This window comes from Rhineura floridana, chromosome 1 (assembly GCF_030035675.1).
Source record: "Rhineura floridana isolate rRhiFlo1 chromosome 1, rRhiFlo1.hap2, whole genome shotgun sequence".
Classification (NCBI taxonomy): Eukaryota; Metazoa; Chordata; class Lepidosauria; order Squamata; family Rhineuridae; genus Rhineura; species Rhineura floridana.
Genome location: NC_084480.1, coordinates 291,893,669 through 291,913,213, shown reverse-complemented (window position 1 = coordinate 291,913,213; position 19,545 = coordinate 291,893,669). Strand labels below are relative to the sequence as shown.

The 19,545-nt window shown below is 43.4% G+C and overlaps 1 protein-coding gene across 1 annotated transcript in view; it reads left to right on the top strand.

The window, feature by feature from the left end:
* Positions 1–19,545, top strand: part of LOC133377502 (nardilysin-like) — a 68,558-nt gene that overhangs the window by 7,793 nt on the left and 41,220 nt on the right. The window contains exons 5-12 of the mRNA XM_061611701.1: positions 1,116–1,189; positions 2,719–2,814; positions 4,104–4,226; positions 5,931–5,988; positions 7,701–7,774; positions 8,916–8,985; positions 17,530–17,607; positions 18,236–18,356. Of these exons, the coding sequence (XP_061467685.1) occupies positions 1,116–1,189; positions 2,719–2,814; positions 4,104–4,226; positions 5,931–5,988; positions 7,701–7,774; positions 8,916–8,985; positions 17,530–17,607; positions 18,236–18,356 (694 nt within the window). The remainder of the gene's footprint in view (positions 1–1,115; positions 1,190–2,718; positions 2,815–4,103; positions 4,227–5,930; positions 5,989–7,700; positions 7,775–8,915; positions 8,986–17,529; positions 17,608–18,235; positions 18,357–19,545) is intronic.

Below are 19,545 nucleotides of genomic sequence, written 5' to 3'. Positions count from 1 at the left end.
AGGCACTAGTAGAGAAGACAAAAGAAAAAGAACCTTCTCTGCACTAGCAGTTTTTTCCCCAATGCAAATGGCAAGCAAGGGAGGACCTGATCTAGACTGGAACTGCTGTAGGGAGCAAAGCATTAAATAAAGCCTCCCAACAATCAATATTGTGGGGCTCTGCCTGCAATATACTTTTTAAAACCCATTCACTCAATTGCTAATTTTGTCAGTGGCATCTTATGTATTATTTATTAACTTGATTTGATTTTTTTTTAACCTCCCTTTCACCATAATGCTCCAGGGTGGGTTACAACAATATAAAAATATGTTATTAAAAGCTGTTAAAACAATTTACAATCAGAAGAATATGGTGGGCCCATATATTAAGTGTCAAAGGCCAGGGTAAAGAGATGTGTGCGTCTTCAGCACCCTAATCTAGTCTGGTCCTTAGTATAACTTATAACTAGTAGTGTGGTGGCAAATTCAGAAGTGCAGGGTCCCTTCATGTTAGTCACAGCCACTTCCCGTCCCCCTTTTTTGCTGCTGAGTTACGAATGAGATCCTTGTTAATGCCTTCTCCTACAACAGACATCCCTAGGAGCCAATAAGCATGAAAAGGGAGAGTGTTAGCTTCTGAGAAGAGTCTTAGCCACTGAGAGTCTTCTCACTGGCTGACTAACCTCCTTTCACTCTGATTGGCACCAAAATCAGCAGGAAAGGTCAAGGAAGCATGTTAGAAGACTCTTCTCAGTGTCTAACACATTCCCCTTTCGTGTGATTGGCTCATAGGATGCTGGAGACATAGGGACCCTGCTGGGACCCTGCTCCAAAACAAGTTAAGGGTCTAAGACCTCCCGAGACCCTGGATGACTACACCTCTCTTCATAACCCATTGAAAGTATGATGGATATCAGAATTACCATCAGAATTTGCTGATCTAGAAATGGAGTCACAGCATTCAATATAAACCCCTTAAAATGGTGGCAAGTTCTGTTGGTTCTGTTCCATTGCTCTTTGCTTATGTTATTAACTTTAAAAAATGGGGGTCTATGCATATATTTTTGAAAACTGAATGTTATTGTTCTGCTTTTCAACGCAAGATGCCAAAAGCATGATTTTTTTCTCTCTTGTAGATGGGCACAGTTCTTCATTCACCCACTGATGATTAAAGATGCAATTGACCGGGAAGTTGAAGCTGTGGATAGTGGTAAAACAAATAGGGTTGATCTTGCTTTTTATTATTGATTTTCTTGCCGTTCTTAAGGGAAACAATCTCATCAGGTTTATATAGCTCTCCTATTGTGAAATTTGGATGACCCATGTTTTATATAACCACTTTGTAAAAGTAATATTTAGGTATAATGGCCACAGTCCAAAGATTTAAGCCTACTTAAGCCCTTTGAAATCAATGGCATTAAGTGTGTTTAACTTTATGTTGGAGTATGGTCAATAAATTTTGAGAATGTAATTTTATCAGTTCCCAGAGCATACCAAACTAGGCTGCAAGTCTAAGCATATCTTCAGGAAATAAATCCCATTGAATTCAGTGGGAGTTAATGCCTGTGCAGGCTATAAGATTATAAAATGTAGAGATACGCCACTCTGTCATGTGAATTCTGTGTTTTAATTGTGAGGATGACGTGGGTGACAAGCTAAGATGAAAAAGAGTTATTTCCTTTGTCTAATTCTGGTCTTTCAACCTGAGGATACAAAGCTTCACAAAGTCAAAAATAAGTTAGATTTCTAGTGGGGAGGGGAATCTAAGTTTTAAGCACCCACACATCCAGGATTTTTTCAACTTTAGTGTCAAATCTTGGATCAGATTTTCAACTGCCTGACTTTGTATATGACTTCTTTCTCAGTCCCAGTTCCTAATTTGTAAAACAGGAGTATTAATGGCCTACCTATCGGTCTGATAGGATTTTAGGGCTGCAAACCCATAAAAACGCTTTGGGAAAATGGAGTCGAATTCAGTGCTCTACAGTGTGATGGGACTGTAGGACAGGATCTGGTGCTAGTCTCTCAGCCTGGCTCAAGGAGTTGTTAGGAGACCCTTGTTTCCCTCACAGAGCTACAATTCCCAGAGAGGTCTAATAGTCAATCCCTCTTCCCAGGGCATTGGATTGGAGAGTGCACAATCCACAAGATGATGTGATTGCTACCAATGCAGACAGAGTGGAAGATAAGACTAGCAGTGGCTAGCAGTCATGATGGTTATATATTACATCCATTATTAGAGGCAATATGCCTCTGAATACCGATTGGTGGGGGGCACAAGTGGGAGAATACTGTTGCACTCAAGTCCTGCTTATGGGGTTCCCTGGGTCATCTGGCTGACCGCTGTGGAAAGAGAATGCTGAACAAGTTGGACCTTTGTCGGCACCATGCTGATGTGGGCTTTGAAGGAGCAGGAGGCAACAACCTTAACTCTGACAGGCTCTATTTCACCTGTGATGCTACCTATTTCTATTGACTTAACAGGGTGGGGGTGGGATGTCTCTTCTTCCTCTGGAGCACGGGGAATTCCGTGATGCAGCCCATCACGTTTGTGCTACAAAACAATTTGTTTCTCTCCATCCTTCTCATTTGAGAGCTTAGCGTCTGCTGAGGTAGGGAACTTCATTCACTTCTACTTGTTGCATATGTCTTTATTATGCTGTCTCCTTGTTTAAATGATCTTATCGTAGAAAAAATATTCTGCATTCTGCTACTTAATGCGTTCTTCAAAACAAACAGAGTATCAAATAGCGAGGCCCTCTGATGCTAACAGAAGGGAATTGCTGCTTGGAAGCCTTGCAAAAGAAGGACATCCTATGAGAAAATTCTTTTGGGGTAAGGATAACATTCTGAGATTCAAATTAATACGCTGGGGTTTAGTTAAAAGTGTTAGGGGATTATTAGGGTATTGTGCTTGAACCTGCACAAGTTCTTAATTCTGGATGCTGTTTTTAATTTTGGATACAAAAGTTCTAAATTCTGGATAGATGGTTGTTGTTGCTTTTCTTTTTAAAAAAAATTATTTCTGCCTTGCTTGGGATTTGACCCAGCATAGTCCTGCAGTTCAAGTCCTGGGACAGAAAAATAGCAGGTTAAGGTGCAGATTCTTGTTGACCAGCTGATTGTGTGAAGTAAGCCTGCTATCCCTGTGGAGTCCTGCAGAAGATAAGCTCAGGCAGCCATGATTACTCCCAGTCTTAGTTGATAATGCAGATAAACTCAATAAAAATGTGGCAACATAGTGGGGGCACATTCTTACAGTCTCTAAAACAACCACACACTGAAGAACAGATGAAATTGACGACTACCTGTCACCGAGTTCCCAACATTTTGACACTGTGGGGCTGGGCTGGGAAACTGGATCCAGCTTGTGGGCCAGATCCTAATCAACCTTTTCCTCCATGGGACAATGACATCAAGTGAGCCATTTTTGCCCATGCGGATGATAACCTGATAATTGGGGCTTGCAAACCCCCTTTGGCCCAGCTTTGCCTTTACCTGTCCTGCACTTGATGCCATAGATGACATCAGGTGTAGGGCAAGTAGGCATGACTTGGCCAAAATGACCTGACAGGCCTAATGAGGAGGCCTAGTGGGCCTAACTGGGCCCTCAGGCCAGAGGTTCCCAACTGCTGATGTAGGGAAAAGGCCATTACTCAGTAGTAGAGCACATGCTTTGGTTAAAAAAGATTTTGGATTCAGTCCCTGGTTGCTAAGGACTCCTGTCTGAAATCCTGGAAAGTTTCTGCCATTCTATGTAGAAAAATTTCTAGATGGACCAATGATTTGATTTATTATAAAACAGCTTCTTATGTTCCTGCGACATCACCTCTGGAAGTATCCATAATTGGCTTATCTGGTTTAGGCTGGTTTATTGGGTGAAAGTTCTTTTTGAATGCAATGTAATAGACAGGAATGTATATGTTATATAGGAGATTTTGCTTTGCTACAAGTTGACATTCAGTTCATATTTATTATTGGACTCATGCTTATAAAAAAAAAAAGATTAGTCCTGCCCTGAAGAAACTTTTTAAGAACTAGACTGTGTGATTGACAAACAAGCAAACTAAAACTTTGCTGAATTTGAGGTCAAATAGCAAATCTCTTCTCAATAAAATTTACAGGTAACACAGAAACACTGAAAGTCATGCCGAAAAAGAACAGAATTAACACCTATGAGAGGCTAAGGGATTTCAGGACACGTTACTACTCAGCCCACTACATGAATCTAGTTCTTCAGTCTAGAGGTATAAAAATCCCACTTTGCTGAATATAAGTTATTTTTCATGAGCATGGATATCAGTTATACAATGTTACACTAAGTTGTTTGGTTTATGTGTGAGTGTTTGGACGATTGTCATTGTTAGCAATGTGCCCCAATACCATGAGTTGCTCTGCTGGAAAAGCAGCACTCGGGATAAGGTACAGACAGGCAGACTGACATGCTGATGCATCTTCATGGCATATGTGGCGCCCTTCCCTGGTTCTCCCTGTCAGGTTCCTACCTGCTCGTGGCTACTGCCTTTCACTAGGCACCACCAGGGACTCCACCAGTCCGGACGGTCCTTTTTTATGGTTTCTCTCTCCGCTCTAGCACAGATCTCACTAGATCCCCGTGCTAGGCAGCACCACCAGTCACGTCCTGTAACCAATATTCCCAGAGACTTTGCCTGAGTCTCTCTCTATCTGGTTACTTTTGTGCCTGCGTGCGTATGCTGTTCCCAACCCCTTTGTATCTATATAGATAACTCATATAACTCTGGGTTGCGCTGGATACTTGTAATGTTATTATTCTTCTCTTCACCGCTGCCACCATTCGTTACTGTTTCCCTTCAGCCTTGGTAATTACCTTGCCCTCCCTTCTGGTCTGTGAATACCCTAGCCAAGGATCAGGCCTTCGGTAAACCAAAATAGTATTTATTAAATATCAGAAATAACAAGATTACTTTTATAATGGTACATAAGCATATGGTTTCATCTATTCCTGTGATACTTGTCTTATTATTAACTAGAACTCCCACTCCCTCTTTCTCCACACTCTCCTGACATCCATCACCTAACACCCACCTCCAAACACCACCAAAACAACCCACCAACAACGTCCACCCAGATTCAACTGTCATTCTTCCATTTATACTCTCAGCCATTCAAACGCTCAGCCAATCATCCAGCATTCTACTGCTCATCTACTCCCCCCTCCTCTTTCACTCCACTTACCATATGTCTTCTATATAAACAACACTTACCATATTTACATTAATACAGGAACATCACAGCATACTATAGGGGTTGACAATGCCAGTACTTTCTATGGAGCCCACAGACATAAATATCCACACAAAAATCCAGTGCATGAGATACTGTTGGCTCTTCCTGGTTAGTTCCTGTTTGCACTGGTTTAGCCTCTCCTAGGCCCATCTGCACTGTACATTCAAAGCAGTATTATACCACTTTAAACAGGCTTGGCTTCTCCCAACAAATCCTGGGCACTGTAGTTTGTTAAGGCTGAAGAAAGTTGTTTGGAGATCCTTATTCCTCCTCACAGAGCTAGAGTTCCCAGAGTTCCCTGGGAAGAGGAACTGAATGTCAAACCACTGTGGGAATTACAGCTCTGTGAGGAGAATAGAGATCTCGTAACCATTGTAGTCATGGAACAGCTTCCCATTGTGCAACGGAAATCCCTCTCCCTCTCCTCTTCTCACATGCCCCCTACGTGCTCCAGAGGATTGGGGAAATCCCCAGAGCTGAGTTGTGATGGTGTGGGTGACACACAGGCGGAGAAGAGAGAGGGAAAGTTCTGTTATGCGAGTGGAAATCGTTCTACAGTCACAGTGATTTGGTTGGTTGCAACCCCATTTGTTCAAATTATTTAAGACTTCAATATTATCACCTTCACTTTGTCCTTGTGAGAACATACTGCTTTCTTCTCCCTCTTAATCTTTCCCTATTAGACACTCTGGATACTTTGGAGAAATGGGTGACGGAAATCTTCTCACAGATTCCAAATAAGTAAGATGATTTAATTAATTTTTTTCTGGAAGATGTAAAACTGATGATTGCTCGCAAAAATCTTACACTTTACGACATATATTCCATTAGAAATATAAATGGGAAAGAATACATTCAAATATTACCATTTATTTCAAAGGTATAATTGTGAGATGCAGTTTATGTGTAGCTTTGGCTTTTTACTACTCTTATTCCCTCAAGTGTGGGCCTCTTCTTTTCCTGTTCTGTTTGGTTGAATTCTGCCAAGTCAGGGAAGAGAACCGATGAATGATAACAAGGGGAAGAAAACATTCCGCATAGGTGGATGTACTGGTAAAAAATATTGATCTCAGCCTTCCTTTTAATTTTGAATATAATAGAATTTGGATAGAATTTGGAATCCTGCTGATGCACTTTTGGGCATTACTGTGTCAGGTGTTCCCCCCCCCCTTATCCCTCATTGACTGTTAGGGTGCTGCCTACTTATCTTTAAATGTTTATACATTTTCCAAACAAAATGCACAAAAACAGTGAATAAAATTATATATACACACACATTTCTGGGAATCGTAAGTGGGGAGAGTGTTGTTGCACTTAGATCTTGCTTGCGGACTTCCCAGTGGCATCTGGTTGGCCACCATGAGAACAAGATGCTGAACTAGATGGGCCTTTGGCCTGATCCAGCAGGGCTTATCTTCCTAAGTATAAAATGTTAATTAAAAATAGAAGAATCACCATATTGATAAATTGTTCATTTATGTAATGCATTTCTAACAAGGCAGTTTACAATTTTAAAGTGCAAAAACAAATAAATGATATAAAATAATATCTCTTTCTCAAAGGGCAACAGGGCATTAGCCCTGTGTGCAGGGGGAAGAGTCTGACAGGAACAGGCCCTGATGCTGTCTCTCCTACCTCCCTTACTCTCTCTATTCCCCCAGGGCAGATGGCGACTGAGTACACACCATACATGTAAAACACACCCCTCCCCCCACAAGAATCCTGGGAACTGAAGTTTTCCCCTCACAGAGCTCCAATTGCCGGTACCCTTAACAAACTACAGTTCCCAGGATTGGGGGGCAGGGGGAAGCCATGTACTTTAAATATATAGTGTGTGTGCATCTGGTGTCCATTAGCCCAGTGATGGGGCAAGCCCAGACTTGAGCAGGCCCTGATGTTTCCCTCATTGTGCATTGCAGTTTGCCAGTCCTATCAGGAAATGCTCCTGGGGCAAGATATTTCAAATAAAAAACAAGCAGTAGGGGGAGGGTTCCCACCAGCTGCTTCTCCTTGGCAAATGCCCCCCACCCAAGCACTCACCTGTATTGCTGCTTTGTACAACACAGGAAACCATGGAATTGGAAATCCTGGGTTTTTCAACGAACACGTAGTCCAGTTCAAGGAAACAAAATCCATTCTGAAGAACCTAGAAAAGCCAAGGCTAAGATGTGGTCATAGCATCCCCATGAAAAGAAGATGGCCTCTAACAATACTATCCAGATACTTAATCCACTACAATCCTATGTGCATCTGTTCTGAAACAAATAACCCTGAGTTCATTGGGACAGTCCCAGATAAGCGTGTATAGGATTGCAGCCTAAACTGATGGATCTGGTTTCCTACAGGGCTTATCTTTGGACAAGAGAATTAGGGACAGGAATCAGTGTGTATTACAATTTGTTATTTCAAACCATAAACCCTGAACACCATACTATTGCTTGCTTGTTTTTAAGTGAATTACCCAAAGCAACGTTTGGTCACCTGTCAAAGCCATTTGACACACCTGCATTTCACAAGCTTTACAGAGGTAAGAGGAATTTATCCTTTTTGTGCTGCTGGGAATATAAAGGATATCGCTTCTCAAACTATAGTCTTCTTGTTAATATACTGCTCAGATGCACTGCTTGTAACTACTAGAAGCCGTGCATCCAGTGCAGTGGGCCCAAGCCTGTGGAACTCCCTTCCAACTGCGCAGAGCTTGGAAAAGTTACTTTTTTGAACTACAACTCCCATCAGCCCCAGCCAGCATGGCCACTGGATTTGGTTGATGGAAGTTGTAGTTCAAAAAAGTAACTTTTCCAATCTCTGCAACTGCGATTAGACAGGCACCCTCCCTGTTGAACTTCAGATGCATGACTAACTTTGTTGTTCCAGCAGGCATTTTAAGGTAGTTTTTGGTTTTATGATAAATGTTCATGTTTTTTATTGTTTCGTCTTCTGTATGGTTTGTCTTTTTGGACACCACTTAGAAATGTGGACGATTAAGTGGTATATAAATGCCATGAATAAATACATGTGGTGAAATCATTAGGAAAAAGGGATTTGAACAGGAAGTTCCCAGTTCAGAATCCAATCCATTCTTTCCAGCTTCAGCCTCTAATATGGAGATCATAATACTAACCTACCTTACAGGGGTGTTGGGGAAAAAATTCATATGTATTTTTAGCACTTAAGGAAAGTGACACACAAATAATAAGTACTGTTATTCTGCTGGGAAAAACAGGAGGGAGTAGAAAAAGAGGAAGGGCAAACAAGAGATGGATTGATTCCATAAAGGAAGCCGCAGAACTGAACTTACAAGATCTGAACAGGGTGGTTCACGACAGATGCTATTGGAGGTCGCAGATTCATAGGGTCGTCATAACTCGTAAACCGCCCAGAGAGCTTCGGCTATGGGGCGGTATATAAATGTAATAAATAAATAAATAAATAACTCATAATCGACTTGAAGGCACATAACAACAACTGTTATTTTACAAAATTTGTCAATAGAGTAATTCTGGTGCAGTTGCTTTTTACAAAGCTTTATAATATTTGGAATTAATATATATGTATATTTAATTCCCCTCACCACCTCTTTTTTCTTTTCTTGCCCATTTTCTCAATGTCTACTACAAGAATAACCATCCATGTGAATTTCTGATATTGACTCATTTTTCCTGCTTCAGTTATTCCTATGAAAGAAATACATTCTTTGAGCATCTCTTGGGCACTTCCCCCACAAGAAAAGTATTATCGGTAAGTGATTATTTTAAACAAACTTCCCTTTATACAATGCAGTAACCAAAGATCAGAGTCCATCACAAAGTCAATAACAGTTTCCTTCCTTCTCTTTAGTTACCTTGGGGTCTATGTTCTTGTACAGAAGGTGCTAAACAGACAGCCATGCCAAAATTGTCTATAAAGTTATTCAGCGCATAGCCATAAAGTCCATTTTGATAAAACTGTTGAGTTCAAAATGATCCAATCCCTATTCCCATGGTCTGCTGTGCAAGGCAAAAAGTAAATAGGACAATTTCAGCTGTGGTGTTCCACCAATGTAGTATAATACCCAGTTGCAGTAAAGCTTTATTGAAGCTGAATGATGAATTGTTTAAGTTAAAGTTGACTGATTAATCGTCTAATAAAAATCTTTAAAAGGGCAGACAAGTGTAGTGACAACACTTATTTATTTATTTATTTATTTTCTTTAACAAAAATTATATACTGTTTGATTGTGGGGGGAAACCTCTAAGCAGTTTACCAAAAAACAACCATTAAAATAGTCAATGGAAACAGTTAAAAACAATAATAAATAATAATAAAATTTTATTTATGAGTCGCCTATCTGGCCGAATTAACGGTCACTCTAGGTGACGTACACTGACACAATAAAATACAATATAAAACCAGAAAACCACATTCAATAATTAAACTAAACAGCATTAAAAGCTAACCCATCCCAGAAATCCAATAGGCCTGCCTGAACAGCCAGGTCTTCAAGGCCCGGCGGAAACCTATCAGGGAGGGGGCATGGCGAAGATCGAAAGGAAGGGAATTCCAGAGGGCGGGGGCCACAATCGAAAATGCCCTCTCTCTGGTCCGCACCAGCCTAGCTGTTTTAACTGGTGGGACTGAGAGAAGGTCTTGTGTGGCTGATCTTGTTAGGTGGCATAATTGGTGATGCTGGAGGTGCTCCTTTAGATAAACTGGACCGAAACCGTATAGGGCTTTAAAGGTCAACACCAACACCTTGAATTGGGCCCGGTAGACAACTGGTAGCCAGTGTAGATCTACTAACACCGGAGTGATATGATCACGGCAACGGCTGTTCTTAATCAAACGTGCTGCCGCATTCTGTATCAGCTGTAATTTCCGGACCGTTATCAAGGGTAACCCCACGTAGAGCGCATTACAGTAGTCTAAGCAGGAGGAGACCAGAGCATGTATCACCCGTGGGAGCAGATGGGCAGGAAGGTAGGGTTGCAGCCTCCGTATCAGATGAAGTTGATACCAAGCCGCCCGGCTCGCTGCCGAAACCTGAGCCTCCATGGACAGCTGGGAGTCAAGAATGACCCCAAGGCTGCGGACCTGGTCTTTCAGGGGCAATTTTACCCCATTAAACACCAGGTCTATATCTCCCAACCTTCTCTTATCCCCCACGAGCAACACCTCAGTCTTATCGGGGTTCAGTTTCAGCCTATTCTTTCCCATCCATTCACTTACGGAGTCCAGGCACTTGGACATGGTATCCACAGCCAACTCTGGTGAGGACTTAAATGAGAGATAGAGCTGAGTGTCATCCGCATATTGGTGACACTGCAGCCCAAACCTCCTGATGATGGCCCCCAGCAGCTTTACATAGATGTTGAATAGTATGGGGGAGAGGATGGAACCCTGTGGCACTCCACAATTGAGAGGCCAAGGGTCTGAAACCTCGTCCCCCAATGCCACCCGTTGATGCCTGTCTGAGAGATAGGAACGGAGCCACCGTAAAACAGTGCCCCCTATTCCTAATCCCTCCAGGCGATCCAAAAGGATACCATGGTCGATGGTATCGAAAGCCGCTGAGAGATCCAGGAGGACTAGGAAGGTATACTCTCCTCTATCCAACACCCTCCTCATATCATCCACCAGGGCGACCAAGGCTGTTTCAGTTCCATGTCCAGTCCTGAAGCCCGATTGGAATGGATCTAGATAATCTGCTTCATCCAAGTGTGTCTGCAGCTGTTTGGCCACCACTCGCTCAATCACCTTGCCCAAGAATGGTAAATTAGAGACTGGGCGAAAGTTATTTAACTCTTGGGGATCCAAGGAGGACTTTTTCAAGATGGGCTTTATTACTGCCTCCTTGAGGGCTGATGGCATTGCACCCTCTTCCAAGGATGCGTTTACCACTGCCTTGATCCCTTCTCTCAGCCTCTCTTTGCAGCTCATAATGAGGCATGAGGGGCAAGGATCCAGCAGACAGGTGGTTGGCTTCACAGTAGAGAGCACCTTGTCCACTTCCTCAGAAAGAAGAGGCTGAAAACGATCCCACCGGACCAGGATGCAACTGGCTGACTCTAGCTCGCTTCCTGTATCCACGGTGTACGGAATCATGCTCTTCAGGCGCTCAATTTTATCAGCAAAGTGTTTAGCAAATATGTCACAAGAGGCTTTAGAATGCTCCATGGGTTCCTGAGCAACTGGACCGACCAGGCTTCGGACCACTTGGAACAACCTCCTGGGACAGCACTCTGCAGACGCAATAGAGGCAGCAAAGAAACCCTTCTTTGTTGCCTTTGTTGCCACCTGGTAGGCCGCTATTGCTGCTCTAACCAGTGTCCGATCGTCTTCAGAGCAAGATTTCCACCACCGGCGCTCTAGTTGTCTCACCTCCTGTCTCAAACTCCGCAACCATGGTGTATACCAGGGTGCTATCTGAGCTCTATTCAGGGGGAGAGGACGTTTCGGAGCCACCCGGTCTACTGCCCTAGTGATCTCCCTATTCCACTCCATCACCAGGGCTTCGACCGGGCGTCCTTCAGCAGGCTCCAAGTCTCCCAGTGCAGTCAGGAATCCTTGAGGATCCATCAGGTGCCTGGGGCGGACCATCCTAATAGGTCCTTGTCCCCTGCAGAGGGTGTGCGGCATTGAGAGGTCTATATTCACCAGATAGTGATCTGACCATGACACGGGGTTAGAAAGAACAGCCCCCATTTTCAGAGCATTTCCCTCCCCTCCCGAGACAAACACAAGGTCAAAAGCATGACCGGCTACATGGGTGGGCCCTATATTACTAAGGTGCAGTTCCCAGGAAGTCATGGTTTCCAAGAAATCCCGAGGGGCTCCAGTGAGGACGGTCTCGGCATGCACGTTGAAGTCCCCCTAAACCAATAGGTTGGGGGAGAGCATCCATACACCCGAGACCACCTCAAGCACCTCGGTCAGGGAGTCCGCTGTACAGTGGGGTGGGCGGTACACAAGCAGAATTCCTAAACTGCCCTTTGGGCCCAGCCTCCGGTACATGCAGTCAACAAACTTGGTCTTGTGGAGAGGGGGTCTGGTGAAGACCAAGGATCCCCAATAGATGACTGCCACTCCCCTCCCCGCCTACCAACCCTCGGCTGCTGTGCGTAACAGAAACCGGCTGGACACATGGCCTCAAGCGCAGGAGCCGAGGCCTCATCCAGCCAGGTCTCTGTAATACACACCAGGTCTGCGTTCTCGTCCAGGATCATATCATGGACGAGCGCTGTCTTTTGCACCACAGACCTGGCGTTACACAACAGCAGTCGAAGGTTGGATGGAGTCCTGCGTCCCTCAGTAATCTGCTGGTGATGGACAGGCCCGGAACAGGATATTATGGATATTATGCATCTATCCCTTGTTCCCCTATACTGGTATGGCCTGCCACCTGCACCTTTCCAGGATCTGCCGCCTAGCCTTTTAATATCATGGCTCCCCACCCTCCCCACGGTACCCCCCTCCGGTCTGCATATATCCCACTCCCTGTCCACCTCTCAGGCCAGCCCCCCACCCCTAAAACTGTACCAAGATGCCCCAAGTCCAACGGCAATCCAATCTTTGCTGCTTTGTTGAAGGCGACCCGGCTGCTGCTCTCGTCCACTGCGTAGAGCAAGAGAAGGCACAGACGGTAAGTGATGGAGCGCTATAAGTCCAGCTGCAGCTCCTACTCATAGATCTCAAGCTGAGCTTAAGCGGCAGAACTAAGCAAAGCAGCCCAACGGCCACCATCAGCTCGTGGAGCACCAGGCTGGGCACCAAGTCTCGGCTGTCGCAATAGTCCTGCAGGTCTACGTAAGGGCGGTGCTGGAAAGTCCTAAACAGCGTGGTAGCGGCAGCGGGCGGCGGCAGTCGCGAGGAGGGGCCCGTTTCACTCGCCGCTTTAGATGACGGATAACTGTATGGGATGGGGAAAGCAGGAGGCGGGAAGTCTCCTTCTCCTCCCCCCTCTGGCGATTCCTGGGCGTCCCCGGCGAGCAGCGCCCGGAGCAGCATAGTGTGCGTGACGTCCTTGTACTCGGTGCCATGGAAGGGACAATGCGGTCCAAGCGGGGCGAGAAGTCACTCTCCACCGCCTCCAAGGCCGTGCCGCTCACCAGGTGGCGGAACCAGGGCGCATGAACCGCCAAGCGGGTGGAAAACCCCGGGTAGAAAACCATGCCACAGCCCAGGCAGCGAGGCCCACACCAGCCGCCGCGGCAGCGACCCAGCTCCTCCCGACCCGGTACCAGGTAAAAGGAGCCGAGACTCGGGCCACCCCACCCGCAGGTTGAGGTAGCCACATAGATGACCCGCTGGGTCGGGTTGGGTCAGGTTGGGTCGTTCAGCTCAGCAGCTTACTCGGCAAGGGGGGATTTCTCATCCACTCACCCGAACCGCCATCTTGCTGACTTAGAGTAAACAAGTAATTAAAACATTTTAAAAGCAATTTAAAAAACAGACTAGAAAAAAATTAAAACACTTCAGGAAAGACTAAGTGCATGGTAGGAGGGGTTGTTGTGGCAAATCAAACAGGACTGCACATAGGCAACTGGGATTCAGTTTGTATTTAAATGCAAGTAGCTGGAGCCGGTATGCTTCCAAATACCAGTTGCTGGAAACCACAGAAGGGGAGAGTGCTCTTGCAGTCAGTTCCTGCTTGTGGGCTTCCCACAGGCAACTAGTTGTCCTCTGTGAGAACAGAATGCTGGACTAGATGGGCCATTGGCCTGATCCAGCAGGCTCCCCTTATGTTCTTATGTTATGTTCTTAAAGCTGCATCAATCAAATTTGCACTTTCCAAAACAATGTGAGAACCGAAACAGCCATCCTTCGAAATTTACACTTATCTGGACTTTGAAGTGCAGTTATCCAACCAACTAGTGTTTACAAAATGCATATGTTAGGGGAAAGTGTGCATAAAAATGAATGTATTAGTGAAAATAATATACAAAAATGCATTACATTAGGAGAAATTGCTTGCAAAAATAAGTAGTTTAGTCAAAACTGCAGACAAAAACGTTTTTATTAGGAGGAATTCACACTAAAACGCTGAAGAATATTCAAATTGCTTCAGAAATGTCGAGTACTGAAGACTGGAAAAATGAGAAAAGATATTTCTTGACTTTAAACTTATTATTAGTCTTCTGTGACACAGTATGTCTTACCAGAATTGGTTGATACATGGCTCGTTCAATCATCCTGAGCTCCAACTGACTTACCAACTGGGAATCATAAAATCATAGTCGGAAGGGGCTATAAGGCCATCGAGTTCAACCCACTGCTCAATGCAGGAATTCAAATTAAAGCATCCCTGACAGGTGGCTGTCCAGCTGCCTCTTGAAGACCTCCAGTGTCAGAGAGCCCACCACCTCCCTAGGTAATGGTTCCACTGTCGTACCACTCTAAAAGTTAGGAAGTTTTTTCTGATGTTCAGCTGAAATTTGGCTTCCTACAACTTGAGCCCATTATTCCGTGTCCTGCCCTCTGGGACAATTGAGAAGAGATCCTGGCCTTCCTCTGCGTGACAACCTTTCAAGTACTTGAATAAAATGGAAATTGACTGCCTTCAAGTTGATCCTGACTTATGGCGACCCTATGAATAGGGTTTTCATGGTAAGCGGTATTCAGAGGGGGTTTACTATTGCCTCCCTCTGAGGCTGAGAGGTAATGACTGGCCCAAGGTCACTCAGTGAGCTTCATGGCTGTGTGGGGATTTGAACCCTGGTCTCCCAGGTCGTACTACAGCACCTTAACCACTGCACCACACTGGCTCTCTTGAATAGCACTATCATATCTCCTCTCAGTCTTCTCTTCTCAAGGTTGAACGTGCCCAGTTCTTTCAGTCTCTCCTCATAGGGCTTGTTTCTAGTCCCCTGATCATCCTCATTGCCCTCCTCTGAAACTGTTCCAGTTTATCTGTATCCTTCTTAAAGTGTGGTGTCCAGAACTGAATGCAGTACTCAAGATAAGGCCTAACCAGTGCCGAATACAGGGAAACTAATATTTGACTCGATTTGGAAACTATACTTCTGTTAATGAAGCCTAAAATAGTATTTGCGTTTTTTGCAGCCACATCACACTGTTGGCTCATATTCAGCTAGCAATCAACAACAACCCCAAGATCCTTCTCTCGTGTAGTATTGCTGAGCCAAGTATCCCCCATCTTATAACTGTGTATTTGGTTTCTTTTTCCTAGGTATAGAACTTTGCACTTAATCCCTCTTAAATTTCATTCTCTTGTTTTCCACCCAATGCTCCAGCCTATCAAGATCCCTTTGAATTTTGTTTCTGTCTTCCAAGGTATTAGCTATCCCTTCCACTTTTTGTATCATCTGCAAATCTGATAAGTATTCCCTGCACCTCCCTCATCCAAGTCATTAATAAAAATGTTGAAGAGCACTGCACCCAGGACTGAGCCGTGTGGTACCCCACTCTTTACCTCCCCCAAGTTTGAGAAGGAACCATTGATAAGCTCTCTTCTGCAGATTGATAAGCACCATGAGTACGATTCTGTAGCCAACTGTGGATCCACCTGATAGTTGTTCCATCCAGTCCACATTCAGCTATCTTGCTAATCAGATTATCATAGGGCACTTTGTTAAAAGCTTTGCTGAAGTCAAGATATATTATGTCCACAGCATTCCCACAGTCTACCAAGGAGGTTACCCGATCAAAAAATGAGATAAGATTAGTCTGGCAGGATTTGTTCTTGATAAATTCATGTTGGCTTCAAGTAATCAGTGCATTGTTTTCAAGGTGCTTACAGATTGACCGCTTTATAATCTGCTCCATAATTTTCCCAGCGATCGATGTCAGGCTGACTGGTCTGTAGTGTCCAGGTTCCTCCTTTTTACCTTTTTGGAAGATAGGAACAACATTAGCCCTCCTCCAGTCATCCGGCATTTCACCCATTCTCCACAATTTTGCAAAGAATAAATAGCGGTTCTGAGAGTTCTTTATCCAGTTCCTTCAATACTCTAGGATGCAGTTCATTGGGCCCTGGAGATTTGAACTCATTCAAAGTGGTTAGGTGTTCCTTAACCATTTGTCTATCAATCTCAAGCTGCAATCCTGCCCCTTCACGTTTCCCAGGAGGGTCACAGACCCTCTTTTAGGAGAAGACTGAGTCAAAGTAGGAATTGAGCACTTCTGCCTTTTCTTTGTTATCTGTTATAATTTTGCCATCCTCACTGAGTAGCTATACCACAATTTCTTTCCTCTGTCTTTTATTATGGATGAACTTGAAGAAAGCTTTTTGTTGCTTTTGGCATCTCTCGCTAACCTCAGTGCATTGTCAGCTTTCCGTGACAATTGGCTTCTTCTGCTGTCTTCTCCCTTTTTTCCTTGACAGAATTGTTTGCCATTTTGCCTTTAGAATTTCCTTTTTTAGAAACTCCCACCCATCTTGGACTCCTTTTCTCATTAGGGATGCTTACCAGTCTTCTGAGTTTATTAAAATAGACTTTCCTGAAGTCCAGGGTACGCATACGGTTACTCTCAGCTTTTGCTTCCTTCAAATTTAAAAAGGGAAATCAAAAAGGAATAATAGCTTGCATGTACAACAACAACAACATATTATTGCGGTCAACCAAACATTAAAAAGTTCACAACTGGATAAAGATGATTTTTTATGATCATAAAATCAGAAGAACAAAGAAGAAGAAAAAGAAGAAAATCAGAAGAACAAAGGTGAGTATTTAAGAGCTAACATTCACTGAATGTCTAAGAGATACTGCTACATTCAGAAATATTGCTACCTGTTCAGTAATGAATTTATTGGATCCCTCAAGGAAAATACTCAGAAGAGTCTCTAATGATCAACCGGGAAATTGTCTCATAAGGAGGTAGATTATATGTTCTCTGACCCCTTGATAAAATCTATAGAAAAAAAAACGCATGGGAAACTGTTTCATGTTCCAGCTGATTACATGGGCAGCACCTATCCTTAATTGGAAATTTGGCAAATCTGCCCTCTTAACATTGAGGTTAAAATGTTAAAACGTGCCAACAGGGCAGCTCTCCTATACTTAGGAAATGTTTAAAAGTGTAGGTATGACATAGATTAGAGGCAGATCAGGTCAGGCCCAGCGAGTGTGCATGTAGACAAATGGAAACTTTGGAGCCGTTGTCTCCTGCTGGGCTTCTGCTGGGAGGAAGGGCAGGATATAAATAAATAAATAAATAAATAAATAAATAAATAATGTGATAGAAAAAAGATTCTGTTTATTCAGCTTGTTCATTCTTGATATGATGATTATCGGGGCAGGGGATTAAATTTCATTTGACATTTAATGTTTTCCCCATTGTTTGTAGGATTAAGCCTCTTCATTACATCTCCTGGTTGGTGGGACATGAAGGCAAAGGCAGTGTGCTGTCACTTCTTCGAAAAAAGTATGTCTCAGTGTTTTTTCTTTGCCCAGATTGTATGTGAAAGGGGGAGGTTCCTGGGGAAATCTTACGTTGCATGACAGAATAGGTTAAAATACCAAATTGTCCCTTTTGAATATTGGCAGTAATGTGGCTTATAAGTGAGGGACGTCTTAGATCCTTTGAGCTGTCACAAAATTATATCAAGTTACGTGCCTCGCTGCTCCACAAAGAGCTGTTTGGGTTGATTTCCTGATTCTACAAATGCTTATGTCTTTGTCAAAGACCACAGAGTCATTCCATATAATTCCACTGCAGTTCACCAGAGCCACTTTGCATTTCTCAAAGAACAAGATTGTCTAGTAGGGCTGGCCACCGCTAATACACCTATAAAGGTTTTATATTGAAATAATTCAATTAATCAATCTGCTAAATATAAATAAATTTGCATATATATACCTTTTGAAGAATGTTCAAGGACTTGGAAGATCATTTACATTTTATGTTATTTTAAAACTGCCACTTATTTTAACAAGTAAAGGATCTTTAAATCCTCCCCATTCATTCTTACAGTAATAAAATCAGAGCTAAGACACCTTAAATGCAACTCAGTTTATGTGTCTAGTTAATTATGGCTTTAATTTTGCAATAGATTTTGGGCTCTTGCATTATATGGAGGAAATGGAGAGACAGGATTTGAACAAAACTCTACTTATTCCATCTTCAGCATTTCTGTGACTTTGACAGATGAAGGTTTTGAGCATTTCTATGAGGTCAACTTCCCTTTTTGTTATTTATTTTTAGTATTTACAAGGCATGCTCCAACAATGAAATAGACATCAATGATTACCTATACAAGAGAGAAAGGGTTCTATGATCTACTCAGAGTAGACCCACTGAAATTAATGGACATAAGTTAGCCCTATTCATTAATTTTAATGTATCTACTCTGAGTGCAAGTAACATTGATACAACCTAGTTTTCCTAACAACTATTGTAGAATATCATATCTGCCCAAATTAAAGACCATTGGTCATGAGAGGTCCTTCTTTGTATATTGCACCACTGGTCCTCACTTATCACCAGTGTAATCCTAAAATGTCATTTGAAATAAGTCTCACCACATGTATTAGTTCTCCTACTTTTATGAGCCATTCAGTTTTGTGGGGACTTGCTTGAGCTTTCCAGTATCCAGTTTCTCTTATTCTTATAGCTACCATAATTTTGGCACTACTAGCTTTACATTCCTATGGTATTATGTTTCTTAAAAAATCAAAAGGCATATTTTTGGATCATAAGCTAGCTGTGTATCTGAATCTCACGTAAATCTCATCCCATCACCATTTTCCAAAAGTCAGTAGCTCTTGCACATGTCAATGGCATATGAATGAGACCTGTTTTATTGTGGTGATGAAACCGAGATGTTCCATCAGTGAAGGGTCCGTGATCCTGGCCCAGCCCATGGTGTCAGACACACTGCCTGGCCCCACTTCTAGATATCCATACATCATCTGCAAAGGGAAAGCATACACACAAGTAGCTACTTGTGCATAGGCTTCTGTGCAAACAGATCATGCCATATCATGTGGGAGGTTTAGTAGCAGAGCATCTGCTGAGCATGCAGAAGGTTCCATTCAGTCCCTGGCATCTCCAGGTAGGTTTGGGAGAGACCTCTGTCTAAAATCCTGGAGAGCCACTGCCAGTTAGTGTAGACAATATTGAGCTTGATGGAGAAATGTCTGACTTGATGTAAGGCACTTTCTTCGGTGAACAGCTGCTTGCACTAGTCTTCTTCGCTGCAGATGACCTTGCACTGATGTCCCGAGACAAGGCCATGCAGCATGCCTGATGCCAGGAGCATAGACTTGCTCCCCAGTAATTGTGTGATGCCCCTTTCACGCAAGTCATGCATGAAGGAGGATAGTAAACTACCATTGATTAAATACACTGAAAACTGTGAAC